The sequence below is a fragment of the Theropithecus gelada genome, chromosome 1 (genome assembly GCF_003255815.1).
Source record: "Theropithecus gelada isolate Dixy chromosome 1, Tgel_1.0, whole genome shotgun sequence".
NCBI classification, from domain to species: Eukaryota; Metazoa; Chordata; class Mammalia; order Primates; family Cercopithecidae; genus Theropithecus; species Theropithecus gelada.
Genome location: NC_037668.1, coordinates 34,932,852 through 34,952,296, shown reverse-complemented (window position 1 = coordinate 34,952,296; position 19,445 = coordinate 34,932,852). Strand labels below are relative to the sequence as shown.

The 19,445-nt window shown below is 54.6% G+C and overlaps 2 protein-coding genes across 2 annotated transcripts in view; one reads left to right on the top strand and one right to left on the bottom strand.

The window, feature by feature from the left end:
• Positions 1-708: 708 nt before the first annotated feature.
• HES3 (hes family bHLH transcription factor 3) lies at positions 709-2,008 on the bottom strand. The gene is made up of 4 exons (XM_025369550.1): positions 1,967-2,008; positions 1,765-1,860; positions 1,582-1,663; positions 709-1,177 (listed from the first exon to the last, which is right to left on the bottom strand). The coding sequence occupies exons 2-4, from the start codon at positions 1,843-1,845 to the stop codon at positions 804-806; spliced, it is 537 nt and encodes a 178-aa protein (XP_025225335.1). The 5' UTR covers positions 1,846-1,860; positions 1,967-2,008; the 3' UTR covers positions 709-803.
• Positions 2,009-10,210: 8,202 nt separating this feature from the next.
• Positions 10,211-19,445, top strand: part of ICMT (isoprenylcysteine carboxyl methyltransferase) — a 15,292-nt gene continuing 6,057 nt past the window's right edge. Inside the window, exons 1-4 of the mRNA XM_025384228.1 lie at positions 10,211-10,472; positions 11,213-11,301; positions 12,544-12,713; positions 14,409-14,626. Coding sequence (XP_025240013.1) covers positions 10,278-10,472; positions 11,213-11,301; positions 12,544-12,713; positions 14,409-14,626 — 672 coding nt within the window. The 5' untranslated portion in view covers positions 10,211-10,277. The remainder of the gene's footprint in view (positions 10,473-11,212; positions 11,302-12,543; positions 12,714-14,408; positions 14,627-19,445) is intronic.

Below are 19,445 nucleotides of genomic sequence, written 5' to 3'. Positions count from 1 at the left end.
TACGGGGTCCGGGCCTGGAATGTGGGCCAGGGTCTTTGTCGAGCGAAAGGCGTTCCCCTCTCCCACGAGAGGCACCGGGTTCACTTTTGCAGCCCTCAAGCTGGTGCCACCAAGCAATGGGTCCCTTCTAGGAACCGCGTGGGCGGGGCGTCCGGGTGGGGCGGTGCATCTTAGGGGCGGGGCTTCTGAGAAGGGCAGGCCTCGGGGAATGCGCCGGCCGGGTGGGCAGCGCTGCTTGCGGAGGAGGTCTTTGGAAGCCAAGAGGGTCCCAGGTTAGGGGAGGCTGGGGGCCCCTCGCCGGCGGGGCGGGGCCAAGCGCGCTTTGTACCGGTGGGAACCGGGCGCCCGCGGTCCGCTGAATGGGCCGGGGCGGGGCAGCAATTCTCCTCGCTGCGAGGGGTCAGCTCTGCGCTGCTGCCAACTGAGACATTCCCACCGCTGCGCGGCAGCCGGGCGGGGGTGGGGGCGGGCGGGTTGCCCGCCAGGGGTCCCTGGGAAAGGGGCTCAGCCCAGAACACCCCCTCCCAGCCCCTCCGGAGGATGGGCGGAGAGCGAGCAGTCCGGCGTGTGTAGGTGGAGCTGGAGCGGGGGTGGATTATGCCCAGACGCGCAGACCCGGTCCGGAAGGGCTGGGAGTATTTCCCTGCGCTAGCGGGGTGCGCGGCCCTCTCCAAGCCACCCCCGCCCGAGGACCAGAACGGACGACTGGGAGGTCCCGGCAGTCACTGTGGGGGTGCTGAAAATAGTCCCTGTGTCGCGAGACCAAATAGGGAGCGCCTTCAGTTCAGGCCATCCCCGGGGCTTCACCAGGGCCGCCACACGTGCAGGCCCAGCCCAGGGCTCTCGGCGCAGCGACTCGACGCTGGCTGCGGCGGGGGAACGCTGGCGGACGAGCCGGGGAGACCTCCGGGGAGGAGGAGCGGGGGTGGTGGGGACCGCGGGCCGCCGGCGGCCGGAGCAGGAGCCCAGACGGCCGGGGTGCAGGGGCCGTACAGCGCGGGCGCCTCCTGCCCCAGCCCGGCGCTGTCCATGGTGCTGCCGGCGGCCCGCTCCGGCACCAGGGGGCAGAGCAGGCCGCCGCCGACCTCATCTCCGCGCCGAAGGAGCTGGCTCACGCGGGGCAGGCAGCTGCGGAAGCCCGACGGGTGCTCGGCTCCGCTGGGCACAGGCCAGAGCCCTGTGGGGAAAAGTGGACGAGAGAAACAGGAAGGGGAGGGGAGGGGAGCGGAGGGAAGGGGAGGGGAGGGAGGGGAAAGGAGGGAAGAAGCGTGTTGACGAAGGGAAGAGGAGGGCGGAGAGGTCAGACGACCCGAACGTCTCCCCCGGGGTCCAGACCTCCTACCACCCAGATCGCAATCGCACAGCCAGCCCGGGTTTTACTGCTCCTCCCTCTACCCCTAGCAAGCTGGCCCCCCTCCTCGCCAGCTGCCCAGCTGTCCTCTTTATTTTTGAGCTGGGGGTCTTGCTGTCTTGCTATGTTGCCCAGGCTGGTCTCAAAAGCCCAGGCTCAAGAGGTCCTTGAGGCATCCCTGGCTCTGATCCCACAAGCCTCCCCCTACTCCCTCCAGCCCTCCCGTGTACCTTGCAAGGAGTTCTGAAGGCTTCTCATGTACTTCACGCTCAACTCCAGGATGTCGGCCTTCTCCAACTTGCGCTTCCGGATCTACCCCACCATGGAAAGGTCTATTAGGCCAGCCTCCCGAGGTGGAGAGAGGGAGGTTGGGATCGTATCACCCACCCACCCCCACCCTGCCTGAGTCTCACCTGGTGCGAGTAGTGTTTCTCCAGCAGCGACTTCAGCTGCTCCAGTGACACGTTGATGCGTGCCCGTCGCTTTTTCTCCATCAGTGGCTTGGAGATCTGCAGATGAACGGCCTTCAGAGTGTGGGACTGCTACCCTCCTGCCCTCTGCCCCCCCCACCTCCTGGGGAAGGGCACCTGCCCCTCACCCCTCAACACCCCAGACCTTTCGGAAGTTGCCGGGGAGGCTGCCCTGGGCAGCAGGCTCCGTGCCCATGTTGCAGTCCGTGCACCAGTGTGAGGCAGTGCTGCCTTTATAGGGACCCTCGTTTACATGTCAATGAGGCCCTCTGGACTCTAGAAACCTCGAGGAGGAGGGGACCAAGGGAAGACGCATCGGGAAGCTCCCCACCTCCTTCCCTCAGCCCCCTCCCATAGCCCAGGCTTCTTCTCACCTTCAGGACCCCCACCCCGCCTCCCAAGGGACCCCCCTTCTCCTTTCTCTGTCTTTTCCTTATCTCTCTGGCCTCCACCACTTCCCAAGTCTGAGGACCCCTGCCATGCCCACCCCCTCCACGCCCATCCTGTCCCAATCCCCGTAAGTTCTCTAGTCCCACTTGCCAAGTCCTTGATAACCTGGAGTGCAAGCATTCCGGGGGTCACCTACTGGGGAGGTACCTGGGCCAGCTGGCCACAGGCTGCCACATGACTATGACAGGGCTCTGGGCTCCCTCGGGACTGATGACGATGCCAAGGTGACGCCTCTCTGTGCACTTCATGCTCTGGCCATACCCGCAACGCCACATTAGTTGCCCTAAATGTTGGGACAATGCAGCAATTTTCTGCCTGTGGCTGCTCAAAGCCGGGCACAAGCCAAGCCCGCAGGGGCCACACAGCAACGTGCATCCCATTAAAGCGTGCAGCCCGCCCTCGGGGCCACAGCCGGTCTCATCCTTGCTGGGGCACTGGGCTTGGGAGGGGTCCTGGTGGGGGTGTAGCCTGGGTCCTGTGTTCTCTGACACTGCTAGGATCCAACGCAGACTTCCCACAGGAGGCAGGTGGGGTGAACGCGGCTTCCTACCCCTGCCCCACAGCCCTGGGCTTCCGGGCTGGGTAGCTTTGGTGGCAGACCCTCTCCCCGTGGAGAAGCACTGGAAGTCTACTCCCATGAGCCTGCTGTCAGCTCCACGCACAGGTGGTGGTGGCAGGAGGCCACTGACATTCTGGGAAGAGCTCCAGGCCACACTTCGAGAGGCCCAGGGCCCACACCCTAATCCATGATTCAAACTATGGGAGACCCAGCCGGGCGCGGTGGCTCAAGCCTATAATCCCAGCACTTTGGGAGGCCGAGACGGGCGGATCACGAGGTCAGGAGATCGAGACCATCCTGGCAAACACGGTGAAACCCCGTCTCTACTAAAAAATACAAAAAACTAGCCGGGTGAGGTGGCGGGCGCCTGTAGTCCCAGCTACTCGGGAGGCTGAGGCAGGAGAATGGCGTAAACCCGGGAGGCGGAGCTTGCAGTGAGCTGAGATCCGGCCACTGCACTCCAGCCTGGGCGACAGAGCCAGACTCCGTCTCAAAAACAAAAAACAAAAAACAAAAAACTATGGGGGACCCATTGGAGGAGGTGCCTGGAGCACTCGCCCCAGGATGGGTTAGGCCCTACAGCAAGGTTCTGGGGCCATCCCCCTGGTTGAACTCCAGGAGGCTGAACTGTAGTCGCTGTGATGGACAGGAAGGCTGACCTCCAGGAAGTCCCTGGGTTCAAACCTAGACGTCTCCCATGGGCCCTCATGGCCTTAGTTTTGGGATTTGTAAAATGGTATTCTGAACAATGCAGCCCCCATTGCTTCTGAGGGTGACAGGGAAGTCGCAAAAATTCTGCAGCTGAGCCCTGTGGCAGAGGAATGAACAAACCGGCTTCTGTGTAGGGACTCAGGGTGGGGTGCACCCCCCAGCGCTGTCAAGCCGGGGTATCTCCCCCGAGCCCGCCCCCGCCTACCCTCCCCAGGATAGCGGCGTTCCCAGGCGCCAAGCAGCGTGGAGAATCGCGCCACGCCCTCCCCCTTTCAGGCCGAGGCAGCAGCAACAGCAGCTCTGGGGCTCTCTCCATCTCGGGCCGCAGGGCCGGCGGGCCAGATCTGGGCCGACCTGGGCCTGGGAGGGCGGCGGGGGCCGAGACTAGGCGGCAGGCGCTGGCACGCGCCGGGCAGCTTTGAAGCTCCAGGACCAGCCGGGCCGGGGCGTCCTCCGTGCGATTCGCTCCGAGCTTGGGGAGGTGGCGGCGCGGTACAAAGGCACCGCGGGGCGGGCGGGCGGCGCAGCCGGACACAAAGGGGGCAGTCGAGTGTTAAGGGCATTGTGCGGGCCCCACAAAGCGGCGCCCGCCCCCGCCCCCTCGGGGCCAAACTCCGGGCGCCCCACTGGGCGCGGACTTCCAGCTGCTGCACATCTGCACGGAGGCCTGGCGCGCGCCGCGCCCCGGCGGGCCTCCCCTTCCCCGCGTTCTCGAGCTGCGGGGCAGCGGGGCAATTTGTCCTCTAATTACAATCCTTCCCTGTAAACCGCCGCCCGCGCCTTTCAACTCCGGTGCATTAGCAAACCAATGGCTCTCCGCGCAGCTCTCGCGGCCCGCAGCTGGGTGCCCGGCCCGCCCCCTCTCCTGAATCCGGGCCGCCATAAAGGGGCCCTGGGGCTGCCCCCGCCGGAACCCCGACACCCGCCGTTCCCAGGGCCACCACCCCTCCCAAGCCCGTCCCCTGGGTTGATTCCAATCGCACTGGGTGGGGCCACGTGGATGGCTTAGTGTTTCTTAAGCAGTGGAAAATTGACCGCAAAATGCGCTAATTCGCAATGTTCTGCTTTGGCTGCAGGAGGCAAGGCCCGCCTTAAGGCCTGGGCGGAATTCTCAGGCGTCGCTCCGCCCTGGTCCACTGAATGGACTTCCGCCTCCGCGGCCCCCAGCACCCCAACCCCGACACTGCCCGCCGCGCCCCTTGTCCTGTGGCCCGTTTTCGGGCAGGGGTCTCCCCAACTGGAATGATTCCCCTACTTTCTGGCGCCCCCACCCGTGGCTCCTCCATCACAAACTGCCTCCTTGGTCCGCTACTCGCCTTACACTGGCCGAGGGTCGCGCAGGATCAAAGTGGAGAGAGATATTGGTGCGACTTCCACCCTCCCCTTCTCCGAGCTCTGAGCCGGGTTTCTCCCCACCATGGCCACTTTACCCTCACTTCTTGCTCCTCTCTCTGGGCAGCCACTTCCCCTACTACTAAGTTACAGTCATTGTGCTTTGCATCTGGCAAGGTCATTGGGAAAGACAGCAGACTAGTCTCTACAGAGACCGTTCCTGGAAACCCAGGCTGCAGACTCGGAGTCCACCCTCCACCCCAGCCTGTCACGCTGCTTACAAGCCCTGAGTCTGGGCATCCTAGCATAACCTGAGGCAGGCGTGGCTCCAAAGGGGCTCACATAGACCAGGAGGTATTTTCAGAGCTGGAGGGGGAGTGGCAGTAGGTTTACCCTGTCCTCTGAGGGCAAGCAGGACAAAGCACTCTCGGGCTGCCAGGAAGGGCATGGACCAACTTAGAAGCGGGGCTTACGCAAGCTGGGATGTAGGCCACCAACTCCCTTTCCATCTTTAGTATCTGGGGTCCCCAAGGCAGCCTGGAAAGGAGCACAGGTCCAGGAGGAGAAGTGGGGAGACCCAGGCCCCCCTCTGCTCATTCAAGGAAAAAAAACTTCCTTCTGTAACTCCTGAGGGCTCTTCGAGCCTCCAGGGCTGCTCAGAGCCCCTCCTGTCTCATGTTGGGGAATTTAACACAGAAAGTGACAAGTGTCTGTGCCACTCCTTCCCTCATTTGGTTTTCCTGAGTTTGGCAAAAAAAAAGAAAAGAAAAGAAAAAAAGAACATTATGTCAGGTCTGGAACCAAGTAGGGAGAGGTTTTCAGGCCCCAGGACAAGAGCCCTACCTGTGGCCCATCCCAGAGGATAGCCCTGTGGCTCCGGGTGGCAGCCCCTTCCCTTCTGCACTTCCAGGGGTTTGAACCAGTGCTGACTGGTGAGTGCTGCACAGGCTACTGTGGATGCAGGTGACTAGAGGGAGAAATCTGTTGTCCCCCTCTGCAGATGCATTTCAAAGTGATATGAAGTGATTGCTCCATGTAATTAACTATTGGGACACACAGCAAAAGCTCTGAAATGACTCAGCCAATTGTCTCCAGATGCGGTTGGAGAGGCTGCGATTGTTTAACTCTCTTTAGCTGTGTTGGGACTCCCAATAGCCCAGCAGACAAGGGCCCTTCAGATGACAAAGGCTGGGACTCCAGTGAGTGCATCAACGCTGACCTGGCCCAGCTCGGGGAGAGTGAGTTCAGAAAGACCCCCATTGCCCCAGGCTTTTGTATTTCTCCCCAGCTGGCTCTAATCTTTAAATATTTACCCGGCCCCTTTGTGCACATATGACTTATGCACTTTGGGCTGATGGTGCTCATAAATTACATGTTGTTTACCTGTTTTTCAGCCTAGAAAGAGGGAGCTTTCATTCCTTCAGCCTGAAAGGCCAGAGGAAGGGAAAGAAAACTTTTGGAAGACAGGGATTCCCTCCTGGGAAGAGCTGCAGCCACACTGGACAGGCCCCTCACTGCGGCCCTCCCAGCCTCCATGTGGACAGAGGATGGGGCAGAGGCCTGTGAATGACTGGGAGCTGCAGGGGACCAACTCTCTTTAAAAAAATCACCAACCTGGCCGGGCACGGTGGCTCACACCTGTAATCCTAGCACTTTGGGAGGCTAAGGCCGGCAGATCATGAGGTCAGGTGTTCAAGACCAGCCTGGCTAACATGGTGAAACCGCGTCTCTACTAAAAATACAAAAATGAGCTGGGTGTGGTGGCAGGTGCCTGTAATCCCAGCTACTCAGGAGGCTGAGGCAGGAGAATCACTTGAACCCAGGAGGCAGAGGTTGCAGTGAACTGGGATCCTGCCACTGCACTCCAGCCTGGGCAACAGAGTGAGACTCTGTCTCAAAAAAAAAAAAAAGAAAAAAGAAAAGAAAAAGAAGCCTAATTTCATCTCAGCCTAGAGTTTAACTTGGGAATAGCATAGTGGTTCTCAGGGTTCTCTAAAACAGGAGGTATCCACACTCGGGTTCAGGAAAGAAAGCCACCTCAGCCTGTGGGCGGATGGCAGGAGGGGGAGGGAAGGGGGAGGCAGCAGAGGGAACTTCCTGCATGAGAAAGGGCTCCCTTTGTGCCTGCCTGGAAAGCTCCTAGAACAAAACACATTCAAATGCTTATTTACAAGAAAAGGCAAGCAAGGCATGCCAGGCAGAGCTGTTTTCCCTTTTTTTCTTATATTTTTGTAGGTGTGTTGTCCTGAAGCATAGAGAGATGGGTGCACAGTGGGTCTGCTTGATCAGATTACTTTCCCCTGTAGCAGGAAAGCAGGTCCCTGTGTGGGGTCTGCGTGTTTCTGTGCATCTCCGTGTGTATATTTCCCTGTGTCTACGTGCAGCCCTCTGCATGTGACTTTGTTTCTCTGGTTTGATGCCCTTATGTGCTTAGATCTGCTTCCTCTCCTTTCTCCTCCATCACTGCTCTGTGAACCCTGGGCCCTGACACATTTGGCAACTCCTGCAACTTCTGAAAATTCTCCTTCCCTGGAGTCCGGCCCCACCTGGGAGGAGACCGCTCTCTCTCCTTTCTCCCTTCTCCAAAATGGGGCTGATGAAGAGGGAGGGGCCAAGGGGAGGTGATGGGCAGAGGAGAGAGCATTGCTCTGGTTCTCCAGTCTGGTGACATATTACTCTGCACCCCTGAGTGGCAACAGTCCCTGGGGGTAAATCAGGGCTGTCATACATTGAGGAGAGCAAAAGCCAGAAAGGGCTTCCCAGGTACAGTGGTTTCTGGCCCCAGGACCAGCTCACTTCCAGGGGTGAAGGTGCGATGAGTGCCCTCTGGTGGTCCTGAGGTGTCCTGGTGCGGAGGGAGAGGTCCTGAGTCTGGAGGAGACCACAGGAAACTGGCGGCAGTCACAGGAGCTCTCAGCTCCCAGGAACATTCACACCCAGGCCTCCTTCCCATGTGGCACTGCAGCTGGGTGACTTTGATTTTTAAAACATTAAATCTATTTTCAATTCCCATCCACCAAGTTTAGCAAGTTTTCTGAGCACCGTTTAAACATGGTGCTAGGTGCAGTGGTGCATGTCTGTAGTCCCAGATACTCAGGAGGCTGAGGCAGGAGGATGGCCTGAGCCCAGGAGTTCGAGGTTGCAGTGAGCTATGATCTCACCACTGCATTCCAGCCTGGGCAACAGAGTGAGGCCCTGTCTCAAAAAAAATCAATCAATAAAATAAAATAAAGTGGTACTGGGCTTTACAGAACAAATACCAATCTGTGCCAGAGAAATAAGGACCCCCACTGTACAGGAAACGGAGGCACATAGAATGGATTTGCCGAGGTCACAAAGCTAGGCTGCAGAGGGTGAGGGGTCTGGGATTCTGGCCCAGCCTCTCCATCCAGCTTCCCAAGTACCAGAGCTCCTGCCAGGACCTGCAGGGACTAGAGTGGAGAGGTGAGGGGCTCAGATGCAGGACTCACAGACCGCCTGCCTCTCTCGCTGACCCACCGCTTGGTGCCAGCCTCCCTGAGGGCCTGTCCCCACCCCTTCTCAGCCTTGCTTCCTCCTGCCTCTGTGCCTTTCAAACACTGAGCCCTCACTCCCTCCTTGATCTCATTTCCAATGGAGGGCAGGCTGTCCATCCCTGAGGGCCCCAAGGCCTAGCTCTGGCGTCTGTTCCTTGCAGCCTCCTCGCCCTGCCGCCATCCAAGCTGAGGGCCTCCCCTGGGGTCCCTCTCTGCTCCCCATCCTTGCTCTCCTTCTGCCCCCATTCCCAATCCTGCAGAGTTTATTCCAGTTTATCGCTTACCGGCTTTTCTCCTCCAGCACGGCTCTCTGAGCTACCTGAGGTGAGAGCATTTACTCTTTGAAAAGTAAATAATAACTTCTGATTATAAAAGTAATCTATGGGCCGGGTGTGGTGGCTCGCGCCTATAATCCCAGCACTTTGGGAGGCCGAGGCGGGTGGATCACCTGAGGTCAGGAGTTTGAAATCAGTCTGGCCAACATGGTGAAACCCCAGGCTGCCGCACTCCAGCCAGGTTGACAGAGTGAGACCTGTGCCTAAAAAAAAAAAAAGGAAAAGAAAAAAAAAGGTACATATATAATCGGCATTATATCATTTTGGCTTATAGCTCGATCATTTTCCCAGGCTCAGATACCTGCCCTTTTCCCCCAAGTGAAGTCAGGATCACACCGAATAGCTTTGCCTCCTGCTATTTATAAACCTAATATAGACCGGGAGCAGTGGCTCACGCCTGTAATCTCAGCACTTTGGGAGGCCAAGGCGGGCGGATCACGAGGTCAGGAGATCAAGACCATCCTGGCTAACACGGTGAAACCCCGTCTCTACTAAAAATATAAATTAACCGGGCGGGGTGGCGGGCACCTGTAGTCCCAGTTACTCCGGAGGCTGAGACAGGTGAATGGCGTGAACCCGGGAGGAGGAGCTTGCAGTGAGCCGAGATTGCGCACTGCACTCCAGCCTGGGCAACAGAGCAAGACTCCGTCTCAAAAAAACAAAAAACAAAAAACAAAAACCTAATATATCCTGAGCATTGCCATCACCGTCCAGCCTTGTTCCACAACAGGAATTTCAGCGGGCGGTGGTCCCGTCGCATGGATGCCCAGGTGCAGTTGTCCAGGCCGCTTTCTAGGGACCCTTAGAGGGAGGGCGGGAGGTTGCCGCACTCGGCCGAACCCACGCCCCAAGGCGTCTGGTTTTCGGGGACCACGCAGGGACGGCGAGGGTGCGGCCGTTTCAAACTTTTTCTTTTTTTTGAGCTGGAGTGTCACTCTCACCCAGGCTGGAGTGCAGTGGCACAATCTTGGCTCACTGTAACCTCCGTCTCGCCGGTTCAAGCAATTATCCTGCCTCAGCCCCACCAAGTAGCTGGGATTAAAGGCGTGCGCCACCACGCCCAGCTAATTTGTGTATTTTTAGCAGAGACGGCGTTTCCCCATGTTGGCCAGGTTGGTCTCGAACTCCAGACTTCAAGTGATTCGCCCGCCTCGGGCTCCCAAAGTGCTGGGATTACAGGCGTGAGCCACTGCGCCCGGCTCGTTTCAAACTTTACATTGCTTCTTGGGACAAGAACCTCCTGAGTTTGGGACTAAGTTTGGGCAGAGGAAGGGAGCGACTTCTCTCACCCCAGCCCGGCCCCAGCCCCGCACAGAGTCGGGCTCAGAGCCCGGATGTCCCCGAGGGGCGGGGCGGGGCGGGGCGGGGCACTACCGCCAAATTCGGGCCACCAACGGGGCGGGCCCGAGTTCTCGCGAGAACTGGCAGCCGGCGCGCAGCTCCGGGCAGCTGCCCTTCCCGGGCCGGCGTCGGCGGCGCAGTGCGCAGGCGCGGCCGGCGCGTTTCCCCGGGCTACAGCCGTCGCCGCCGCCTGCTCGTCCGCCGCCCTGCGCCATGGCGGGCTGCGCGGCGCGGGCTCCGCCAGGCTCCGAGGCGCGTCTCAGCCTCGCTACCTTCCTGCTGGGCGCCTCGGTGCTCGCGCTGCCGCTCCTCACGCGCGCCGGCTTGCAGGGCCGCACCGGGTTGGCGCTCTACGTGGCCGGGCTCAACGCGCTGCTGCTGCTGCTCTATCGGCCGCCTCGCTACCAGGTGCAGGCCGGCGGGGGCCGGTGGGGCCTGTGGGGCGGGCGGGGGTCCGCTTGGCGCGGCGCGTGGGCACCTTTCTCCCCGGGCCCGCAGCAGCCTCCCACGCGCGCGCTCTTCACCCACGAGTTTAGGTCTCAGGAAGGGACCCTCCCTCTCCGGGCTCGGGCGCCCTGCACCCGAAGAGTGGGTGTTAAATTGCAGCTCGTGCAGCTCAGCTGGTGCGCGTGGGGTGGGAGTGAGCGAGCCTGCGAGTGCTTTTATGTAACTTAAGGTGCAGAGACCTACCTGCTGCCCTGTCTCAGGTCAAAGGCCCCCCAGTGACGTGGGTGGGGCTGGGCGCACGGGCTCGGGTGCCCAGACCTCATAAACTAGGCTTAAGCAGTTTTCCTACAGCCGTGAATAATCATCGTGAATAATAATAATAGTGGCAGCTAAAATTTAGGTAGCAGTTAGTCTTAAGTGTTTTACGTGTGTGATTCTAACCACAGTCCTAAATGGTAGGTACTCTTATCCCCTGGGTGTAGATGGGGAAGCAAGCCCAGAGAGGTTAAATAACTTGGGAGGCCACACAGCCAGAGAGAAGTGGGTGCAGAATTTGAACCCAGGTCGCCCACTTCTCCCTTTCAATCTCAGCAAATCGGCTCTATCTGCTTGCCTGTGGCCTGCCTATTCTGGGAAGGTCAGCAGCCCAGATCTGTACTCTGAGGACTGCGAGTGACTGAGCTGCTCTTGGTTCCTTTCAGATAGCCATCCGAGCTTGTTTCCTGGGGTTTGTGTTCGGCTGCGGCGTGCTGCTAAGTTTTAGCCAGTCTTCTTGGAGTCACTTTGGCTGGTAAGAATTCCTTTTGGAATACTGGTTTTCAGGCGAGGGTGGACAGATCAGAGGGTCAGTAGTGGCATTTCCTCATCCCTGTCTCATCTGTGACCGGCAGAAGGCTGTTCAGGGTTCTCTGGAAACAAGTCTGGCTTCCCCCTAGTTGCTCACATTTCAGCCCTTGTGATTTCGTGCCTGTGGGTTGGTTGTGAATCAGGCAGAAGCAGATCTCCCTGGCACCCCCAAAGGCGCTGTCATCAGCAGCTGTGGTGACAGCATTCAGTAACATGAGCAGCCCTTCCCGGAAGGGGTGCAGGTCCTCGGTGGCGGGCAGGGGCAGGGCTCTGGCTTGTCTTCATAGGCCTTTTTCATCTCTAATTTCTATTAGGTCACATCTAGTGCATCCCCACAGCCATTGTAGGATTTTTCCCTACACTATGATTTCAGTCCCTTGAGCCTTCTAGTCTGACCTGGATATGAACCAGTGGCTTCAAGGTAAAAAGTTTTAAATCTCCTCTTATCAATATTTTGAGCCATCTAATCCTTTGCTGGAATTATTTCAGTTTTGTTAAATTTTGTATCCGACATACATCACTCCTTTATGTTGTTATCTCCCTCTTTCATGTTTTATTGTGTGTAGTGTCATTTTTAAAGGACAGAAGGGTCCATAATGCCTCCGTGACCTGTGGGTTTGTTTTGCCTGTGACATTCAAAAACAGTCCCTTGCTGGGTGCGGTGGCTCACGCCTGTTATCCCAGCACTTTAGGAGGCCGAGGTGGACAGATCACGAGGTCAGGAGTTCAAGACCAGCTTAGCCAACATAGTGAGGCCGGGAGTTCGAGACCAGCCTTGCCAGCATAGCAAAACCCTGTCTCTACTGAAAATACAAAAATTAGCCGGGCGTGGTGGTGGGCACCTGTAGTCTGAGCTACTTGGGAGGCTGAGGCAGGAGAATCGCTTGAACCTGGGAGGCAGAGGTTGCAGTGAGCCGAGATCGCACCATTGCACTCCAGCCTGGGTGACACAACGAGACTCTGTTTCAAAAAAAAAAAAAGACTGGAAACAAAACTAGTCCCTTAAGAACTCCACTTTTTGCAAGCCTGAGGTAGTAGATGCTGCGATGGGTACCTGTGTCCACTCTCAGACAGGTGAGAACAGGGCCTCATGGACTTAGGGACAGCTCAGGAGACCGACATCTGCACTTACACGGCTAACTTGGTTCTCTTGTCCCAACTTAACTCTCTTTTTGTCTTTAAATAGGTACATGTGCTCCCTGTCATTGTTCCACTATTCTGAATACTTGGTGACAGCAGTCAATAATCCCAAAAGTCTGTCCTTGGATTCCTTTCTCCTGAATCACAGCCTGGAGTATACAGTAGCCGCTCTTTCTTCTTGGTTAGAGTTCACACTTGAAAATATCTTTTGGCCAGGTTAGTGTGCCTTATGTCCCCCTCTGGAGGGGAAAAGGGTGGCTCCCATTCAGGCTGAGGACAGTGACATTGATTCACCTTTCAAGTCTAATCTCCCCCAAGCGATTTTCCACAGACCTCTATCCTCACTAAGCTATTTATAAAGGATGAGCTCCACTCGTGAATTCTGCCTCTGGATTTTGGCTCGAGGACGTGTTGACCTTTTGCTTTAAAGTTTGCATCACATAGTGCACCATCTAATGTGAAGTCCCAACCTTGGGTAGTTGTGATTCTAATTTTACAATCAGATGATATTTAGATGTTTCATGTAAGTTTACTGGCCAGGATGGCCGGGCGCGGTGGCTCACGCCTGTAATCCCTGCACTTTGGGAGGCCGAGGCGGGCGGATCACGAGGTCAGGAGATCGAGACCATCCTGGCTAACAAGGTGAAACCCCGTCTCTACTAAAATACAAAAAAATTAGCCGGGCGCGGTGGCGGCGCCTGTAGTCCCAGCTACTCGGGAGGCTGAGGCAGGAGAATGGCGCGAACCCGGGAGGCGGAGCTTGCAGTGAGCCGAGATGGTGCCACTGCACTCCAGCCTGGGGGACAGAGTGAAGACTCCGCCTCAAAAAAAAAAAAAAAAAAAAAAAGTTTACTGGCCAGGCATAGTAGCTCACGCCTATAATCCCAGCACTTTGGGAGGCTGAGGTGGGTGGATCACATGAGGTCAGGAGTTTGAGACCAGCCTGACCAGCATGGTAAAACCACATCTCTACTAAAAATACAAAATTAGTCGGGCCTGGTGGTGCATGCCTGTAATCCTAGCTACTTGGGAGGCTGAGGCAGGAGAATTGCTTGAGCCCAGGGGGTGGAGGTTGCAGTGAGCCGAGATTGTGCCATTGCACTCCAGCCTGGGCAATGAGAGTGAGACGCTGTCTCAAAAAAAAAAAAAAATTGACTAACAAAAGCCTCTGTATGTGGAATGCACTCTGAAATTGAATGTCTCACAGCCAATGAAATGAAATACATGTAGCTCCTGGGATTCAGGGTGGAAACCTTGGACCCTTCTTTTCTTCTCTTTTTTTTTTTTTTTTGAGACGGAGTCTCGCTCTGTTGCCCAGGCTGGAGTGCAGTGGCGGGATCTCAGCTCACTGCAAGCTCTGCCTCCCGGCTTTACACCATTCTCCTGCCTCAGCCTCCCGAGTAGCTGGGACTACAGGCACCCGCCACCTCGCCTGGCTAGTTTTTTGTATTTTTTAGTAGAGACGGGGTTTCACCGTGTTAGCCAGGATGGTCTCGATCTCCTGACCTCGTGATCCGCCCGTCTCGGCCTCCCAAAGTGCTGGGATTACAGGCTTGAGCCACCGCGCCCGGCCCTTTTCTTCTCTTAGCTGTACTTGTCCCCAAATGAAGGACTGAGCACGTGGCCGGGGGTGGTGAACCAGAGAACCCATCAGCTGTAGCAAGAGAGCATCTCTTTACCATGATGCTTTCATTGTGCTTATTGGCATTTTAAAGTAAACCGATGAACAGCACAACTTAGGAGAATGTGTTTTCTTATGAAATTTTAACGTGATGACAAATGCTGATTGCCCACGAGCACATTTTCTGTTTCTGTCTTTGGGAAAATAGGTTAATTTTAAGCAGTGCGAAAGGAAGCTCAGCCGGCCAATGTTTTCACTCCTCGTGTGTCATCGATGTCTCTCTCCCACAGAACTGAAGCAGATCACCTGGCTCAGTGTCACAGGGCTGCTGATGGTGGTCTTCGGAGAATGTCTGAGGAAGGCGGCCATGTTTACAGCTGGCTCCAATTTCAACCACGTGGTGCAGAATGAAAAATCAGATACACATACTCTGGTGACCAGCGGAGTGTACGCTTGGTTTCGGCATCCTTCTTACGTCGGGTGGTTTTACTGGAGTATTGGAACTCAGGTATAATATCAAATATGACACCACTCCCCTTTTTTATTTTTTATTTTTTTTAGTAACATTTTAAACATTGTGATACAATTCACATACCATAAAAGTCACCATTTCGAAGTACACAATTAGTGGTTTTCAGTGTGTTCATGAGGTTGTTGGTCTCCTTTAAATAATAGGTACATGTTCTTCTTGGCGTGTTTCAAGTGATAATTTAATAAAAGTCAAGAGAACTAATGTAGTCTGTAATGCTTTTTAGTATGTGCCCAAAACCTGGGTGCATAAATCCTTGGTGCTGTTAGCTACCTGCTGTCCCTTTATCCTGTTTCTGCCTGGTTTTTTTTTTTTTTTTTTTTTCTTTTTTTTTTGGTAGAGACAGGGTCTTACTATGTTGCCCAGGCTGGTGTCAAACTCTTGGCCTTGAGTGATCCTCCCACCTCAGCTTTGCAAAGTGCTAGCATTATAGGCATGAGCCATTGTGCCTATCCCCTTCTCTGCCCCTTCAACCTATTAATAGATCTGAAACACCCCAAAGGGGCTGAGGACAGAGATGGCCCTTAGGGAAGGGAGTGCCCTCTACCACTCATGTGGCAGCTTGGCTGGATTTCATCAGAAATAGGTATTAATGGGGTCGAGGCCATGTGTTAGTGAGCTGTGTGGAGCCATGTAGGTTTGTTCTGTCTCAGGCTGAAGAAAAGGCCTTGTTTCTTTCTTTTTTTTTTTTTTTTGAGACCTAGTCTTGCTCTGTTGCCCAGGCCAGAGTGCAGTGGTGCGATCTTGGCTCACTGCAACTTCTGCCTCCCAAGTAGCTAGAACTGTAGGCACAAACTACTATGCCTGACTACTGTTTGTATTTTTTTTTGTAGAGACAGCGTTTCTCGAGTTGTCCAGAGCCGTCTTGAACTCCTGAGCTCAAGCAATCTGCCCTCCTGGGCCTCTCAAAGTGCTGGGATTACAGGCTTGAGCTACGGTGCCTGGCCTTTTTTTTTTTTTTTTGAGACGGAGTCTCACTTGTTGCCCAGGCTGGAGTGCAGTGGTGTGATCTCAGCTCACTGCAACCTCCACCTCCCAGGTTCAAGCGATTCTCCTGCTTCAGTCTCCTGAGTAGCTGGGACTACAGGCACCCACCACCACGGCTGGCTAATTTTTTGTATTTCTAGTAGAGACAGGGTTTGACTGTGTTAGCCAGGATGGTCTTGATCTCCTGACCTCATGATCCGCCCGCCTGGGCCTCCCAAAGTGCTGGGATTACAGGTGTGAGCCACCACGCCCAGCTTTTTTTTTTTAAGACAGGATGTTGCTGTGTTACCCAGGCTGGAGTGCAGTGTTGTGATCATGGCTTACTGCAGCCTTGACCTCCTGAGCTCAAGTGATCCTCCTACCTCAGCCTCCCAAGTAGCTGGAACACATTACAGGTGTGTGCCACCACATCCGGCTAATTTTTAAATTTTCTGTAGAGGTGGTTCTCCCAGCCGGTTGCCTGTAATCCCAGCACTTTGGGAGGCTGAAGTGGGTGAATCACTTGAGGTTAGGAGTTTGAGACAAGCCTAGCCAACATGGCAAAACCCCATCTCTATTAAAAATACAAAAATTAGTTGGGCATGGTGGCACATGTCTATAGTCCCAGCTACTCGGGAGGCCTATGAGAATTGCTTGAACCTGGGAGATGGAGGTTGCAGTGAGCTGAGACCATGCCACTGCACTTCAGTCTGGGTGATGGAGTGAGACTCTGTCTCAAAAAAAGAGATGGTTCTCCCTTTGTTGCCCATGCTGGGCTTGAACTCCTGGGCTCAAGCGATCCTCCCACTTTGGCCTTCTAAAGTGCTGGGATTAGGCCAGGCGTGGTGGCTCATGCTTACAGTTCCAGCTAGTTGAGAGACTGAGGCACGATATTTGCTTGAATCGAAGGCAGAGGTTGCAGTGAGCCGAGATCACGCCACTGCACTCCAGCCAGGGTGACACAGCAAGACTGTGTCTCAAAATAAAAAAAAAAAAGAAAAGAAAAAGTGTTAGGATTATATAGGTGTGAGCCACTGCACCTGACTCTCTCTCTCTGTGTGTGTGTGTATGTGTGTGTGTGTGTGTGTGTGTGTGTATATATATATTTTTTTAATGTATGGTTTTTCTTTTTTTTTTTTTGAGGCAGGGTCTCTCACCCAGGCTATAGTGCGTTGGCATGATCATGGCTTACTGCAGCCTCGACCTCTTGGGCTCAAGTGATCCTCCCACCTTAGTCTCCTAAGTCTCTGTAGCCCAGGCTGGAGTGCAGTGGCACAATCTCGGCTCACTGCAACCTCCGCCTCCCGGGTTTGAGGGATTCTCCTGCCTTAGCCTTCTAAGTAGCTGAGACTACAGATGTGTGTCACTACACCCAGCTAATTTTTTTTTTTAATTAATTTATTTTTTTGAGATGGAGTTTCGCTCTTGTTGCCCAGGCTGGAGTGCAATGGCGTGATCTCAGCTCACCGCAACCTCTGCCTCCCAGTTCAAACGATTCTCCTGCCTCAGCCTCCTGAGTAGCTGGGATTACAGGCCTGCGCCACCACACCCGGCTAATTTTGTATTTTTAGTAGAGACGGGGTTTCTCCATGTTGGTCAGGCTGTTCTCGAACTCCCGACCTGAGGTGATCTGCCTGCCTTGGCCTCCCAAAGCACTGGGATTACAGGCGTGAGCCACCATGCCCAGCCCCTGGCTAATTTTTGTATTTGTATAGAAACAGGGTTTTGCCATGTTGCCTAGGCTGTTCTCAAACTCCTGGGGTCGAGTGATCCACCCGCCTCAGCCTCCCAAAGTGCTGGGATTATAGGTGTGAGCCACCACATATATTTTTTCTTTCTTTTTTTTTGAGACAGAGTCTTACTCTGTCGCCCAGGCTGGAGTGCAGTGGCGCGATCTTGGCTCACTGCAGCCTCCACCTCCCGGGTTCAAGTGAATCTCCTGCCTCAGCACCCTGAGTAGCTGGGATTACAGGTATGCACTACCACGCCCAGCTAATTTTTTGTATTTTTTAGTAGGTTTAGTAGGGGTTTCACCATGTTGGCCAGGCTGATCTCAAACTCCTGACCTCAGATGATCCACCTGCTTCAGCCTCCCAAAGTGCTGGGATTACAGGCATGAACCACCGCACCCTGCCTGTATATTTCTTTTTTAAAATTATTACTTGGTTAGGCACAGTGGCTTTGGGAGACCAGAGCAGGAGGATTGCTCGAGGCCAGGAATTAGAAACCAGCTTGGTCAACATAGTGAGAACCCTTCTCTCCAAAGGAAAAAGTTAAAAATATATCTGGAAGTGGCTCGTGCACCTGTAATCCCAGTTACTCAGGAGGCTGCGGCAGGAGGATCGCTTTGATTGCTACTGTACCCCAGTCTGGGCAACAGAGTGAGACCCTGTCTTACAAAATAAAATTATTTATTTGTGTATTAAAGATGAGAGCTTACTGTGTTGCCCAGGCTAGTCTCAAACTCCTGGGCTCAGGCAGCCGTCCTGCTTTCGTCTCCTGAGTAGCTGGGACTATAAGTGTGCACCACCATGCCCAGCTAATTTTTTGTTTTTAGTAGAGATGGGGTCTTACTGTTGCCCAGGCAGATCTCGAACTCCTGGGCTCAAGCAGGCCTCTCACTGCAGCCTCCCAAAATGCTGGGATTACAGGCGTGATCCACCATGCCCAACCCCAAGCCTTATTTCTTGAAAATGTTTCTTGATTCTTTACTCTTAGTCCTAGAAAAACTTGGCCAAAGAATGGGAATACATCTTGGAAAATTCACCAAGTCTTTGGGAAAAGTCTCCAAGTCTTTGGGCGAATCCAGAGATCTCTCAGGCATCCCATCAGCAATGCATAGTCCTTGGTGACTCTCTGGTGACCCCTAACGGTATAGTTGGGGCAAATTATTCCATAGCTTTTACTTTACATTTTTTGTTTCTAAAATATGTAAAACCCTCACATTAACAATCACCTTCCCTGGGAACAAATTGGTTATGACTGAATAATGTAATTTGCCATAAATGTTTGCTTACTGTATACATATGTGCCCTAGAACCAAAGGGTTTTCCATACTTTTTTGCCTATATATATTTTTTTACATTGTGCTCCAGCACTTGTGTGTGTATGAACAGAACATGTCTTTCCTAGTATAATAATTACCCTTACCATGTAAAAAACCCTGTTTTCTATCTTACTATTTGCAGTACTGTTCATGATGCACTAAATGATTTCATGGCTCAGTAACAGGCTATAGCCTGCTATCAAGAACTCCCGCTGTAGGGTATCCCCAGCAAGCTATGCCAGATGTGAGGGTACAGGCCCTGGAGTCACTGACTGGGCCAGTCCTGATTCTGACATTCACTGCTTTGCCTCCCTCTCCTCTCACGTTAAAGTGGGGGCAGCTAGACATAGTGGCACATGCTTGTAGTCCCCCCTACTCGGGAAGCTGAGGCAGGAGGATGGCTTGAGCCCAAGAGTTCAAGTCCAGTCTGGGCAATATAGTGAGACCCTGTCTTTAAAAAATAAAGGCTGGGTGCGGTGGCTAATGCCTGTAATCCCAGCACTTTGGGAGGCCGAGCTGGGCGGATCACAAGGTCAGGAGATTGAGACCATCCTGTGAATGGTGAAACCCTGTCTCTCTAAAAATACAAAAAATTAGCCAGGCGTGGTGGTGAGCGCCTGTAGTCCAGCTACTCGGGAGGCTGAGGCAGGAGAATGGTGTGAAGCCAGGAGGCGGAGCTTGCAGTGAGCCAAGATCGCGCCACTGCACTCCAGCCTGGGCGACAGAGTGAGACTCCTTCTCAAAAAAATAAATAAAATAAATAAATTTTTTTTTTTTTTTTTTTTT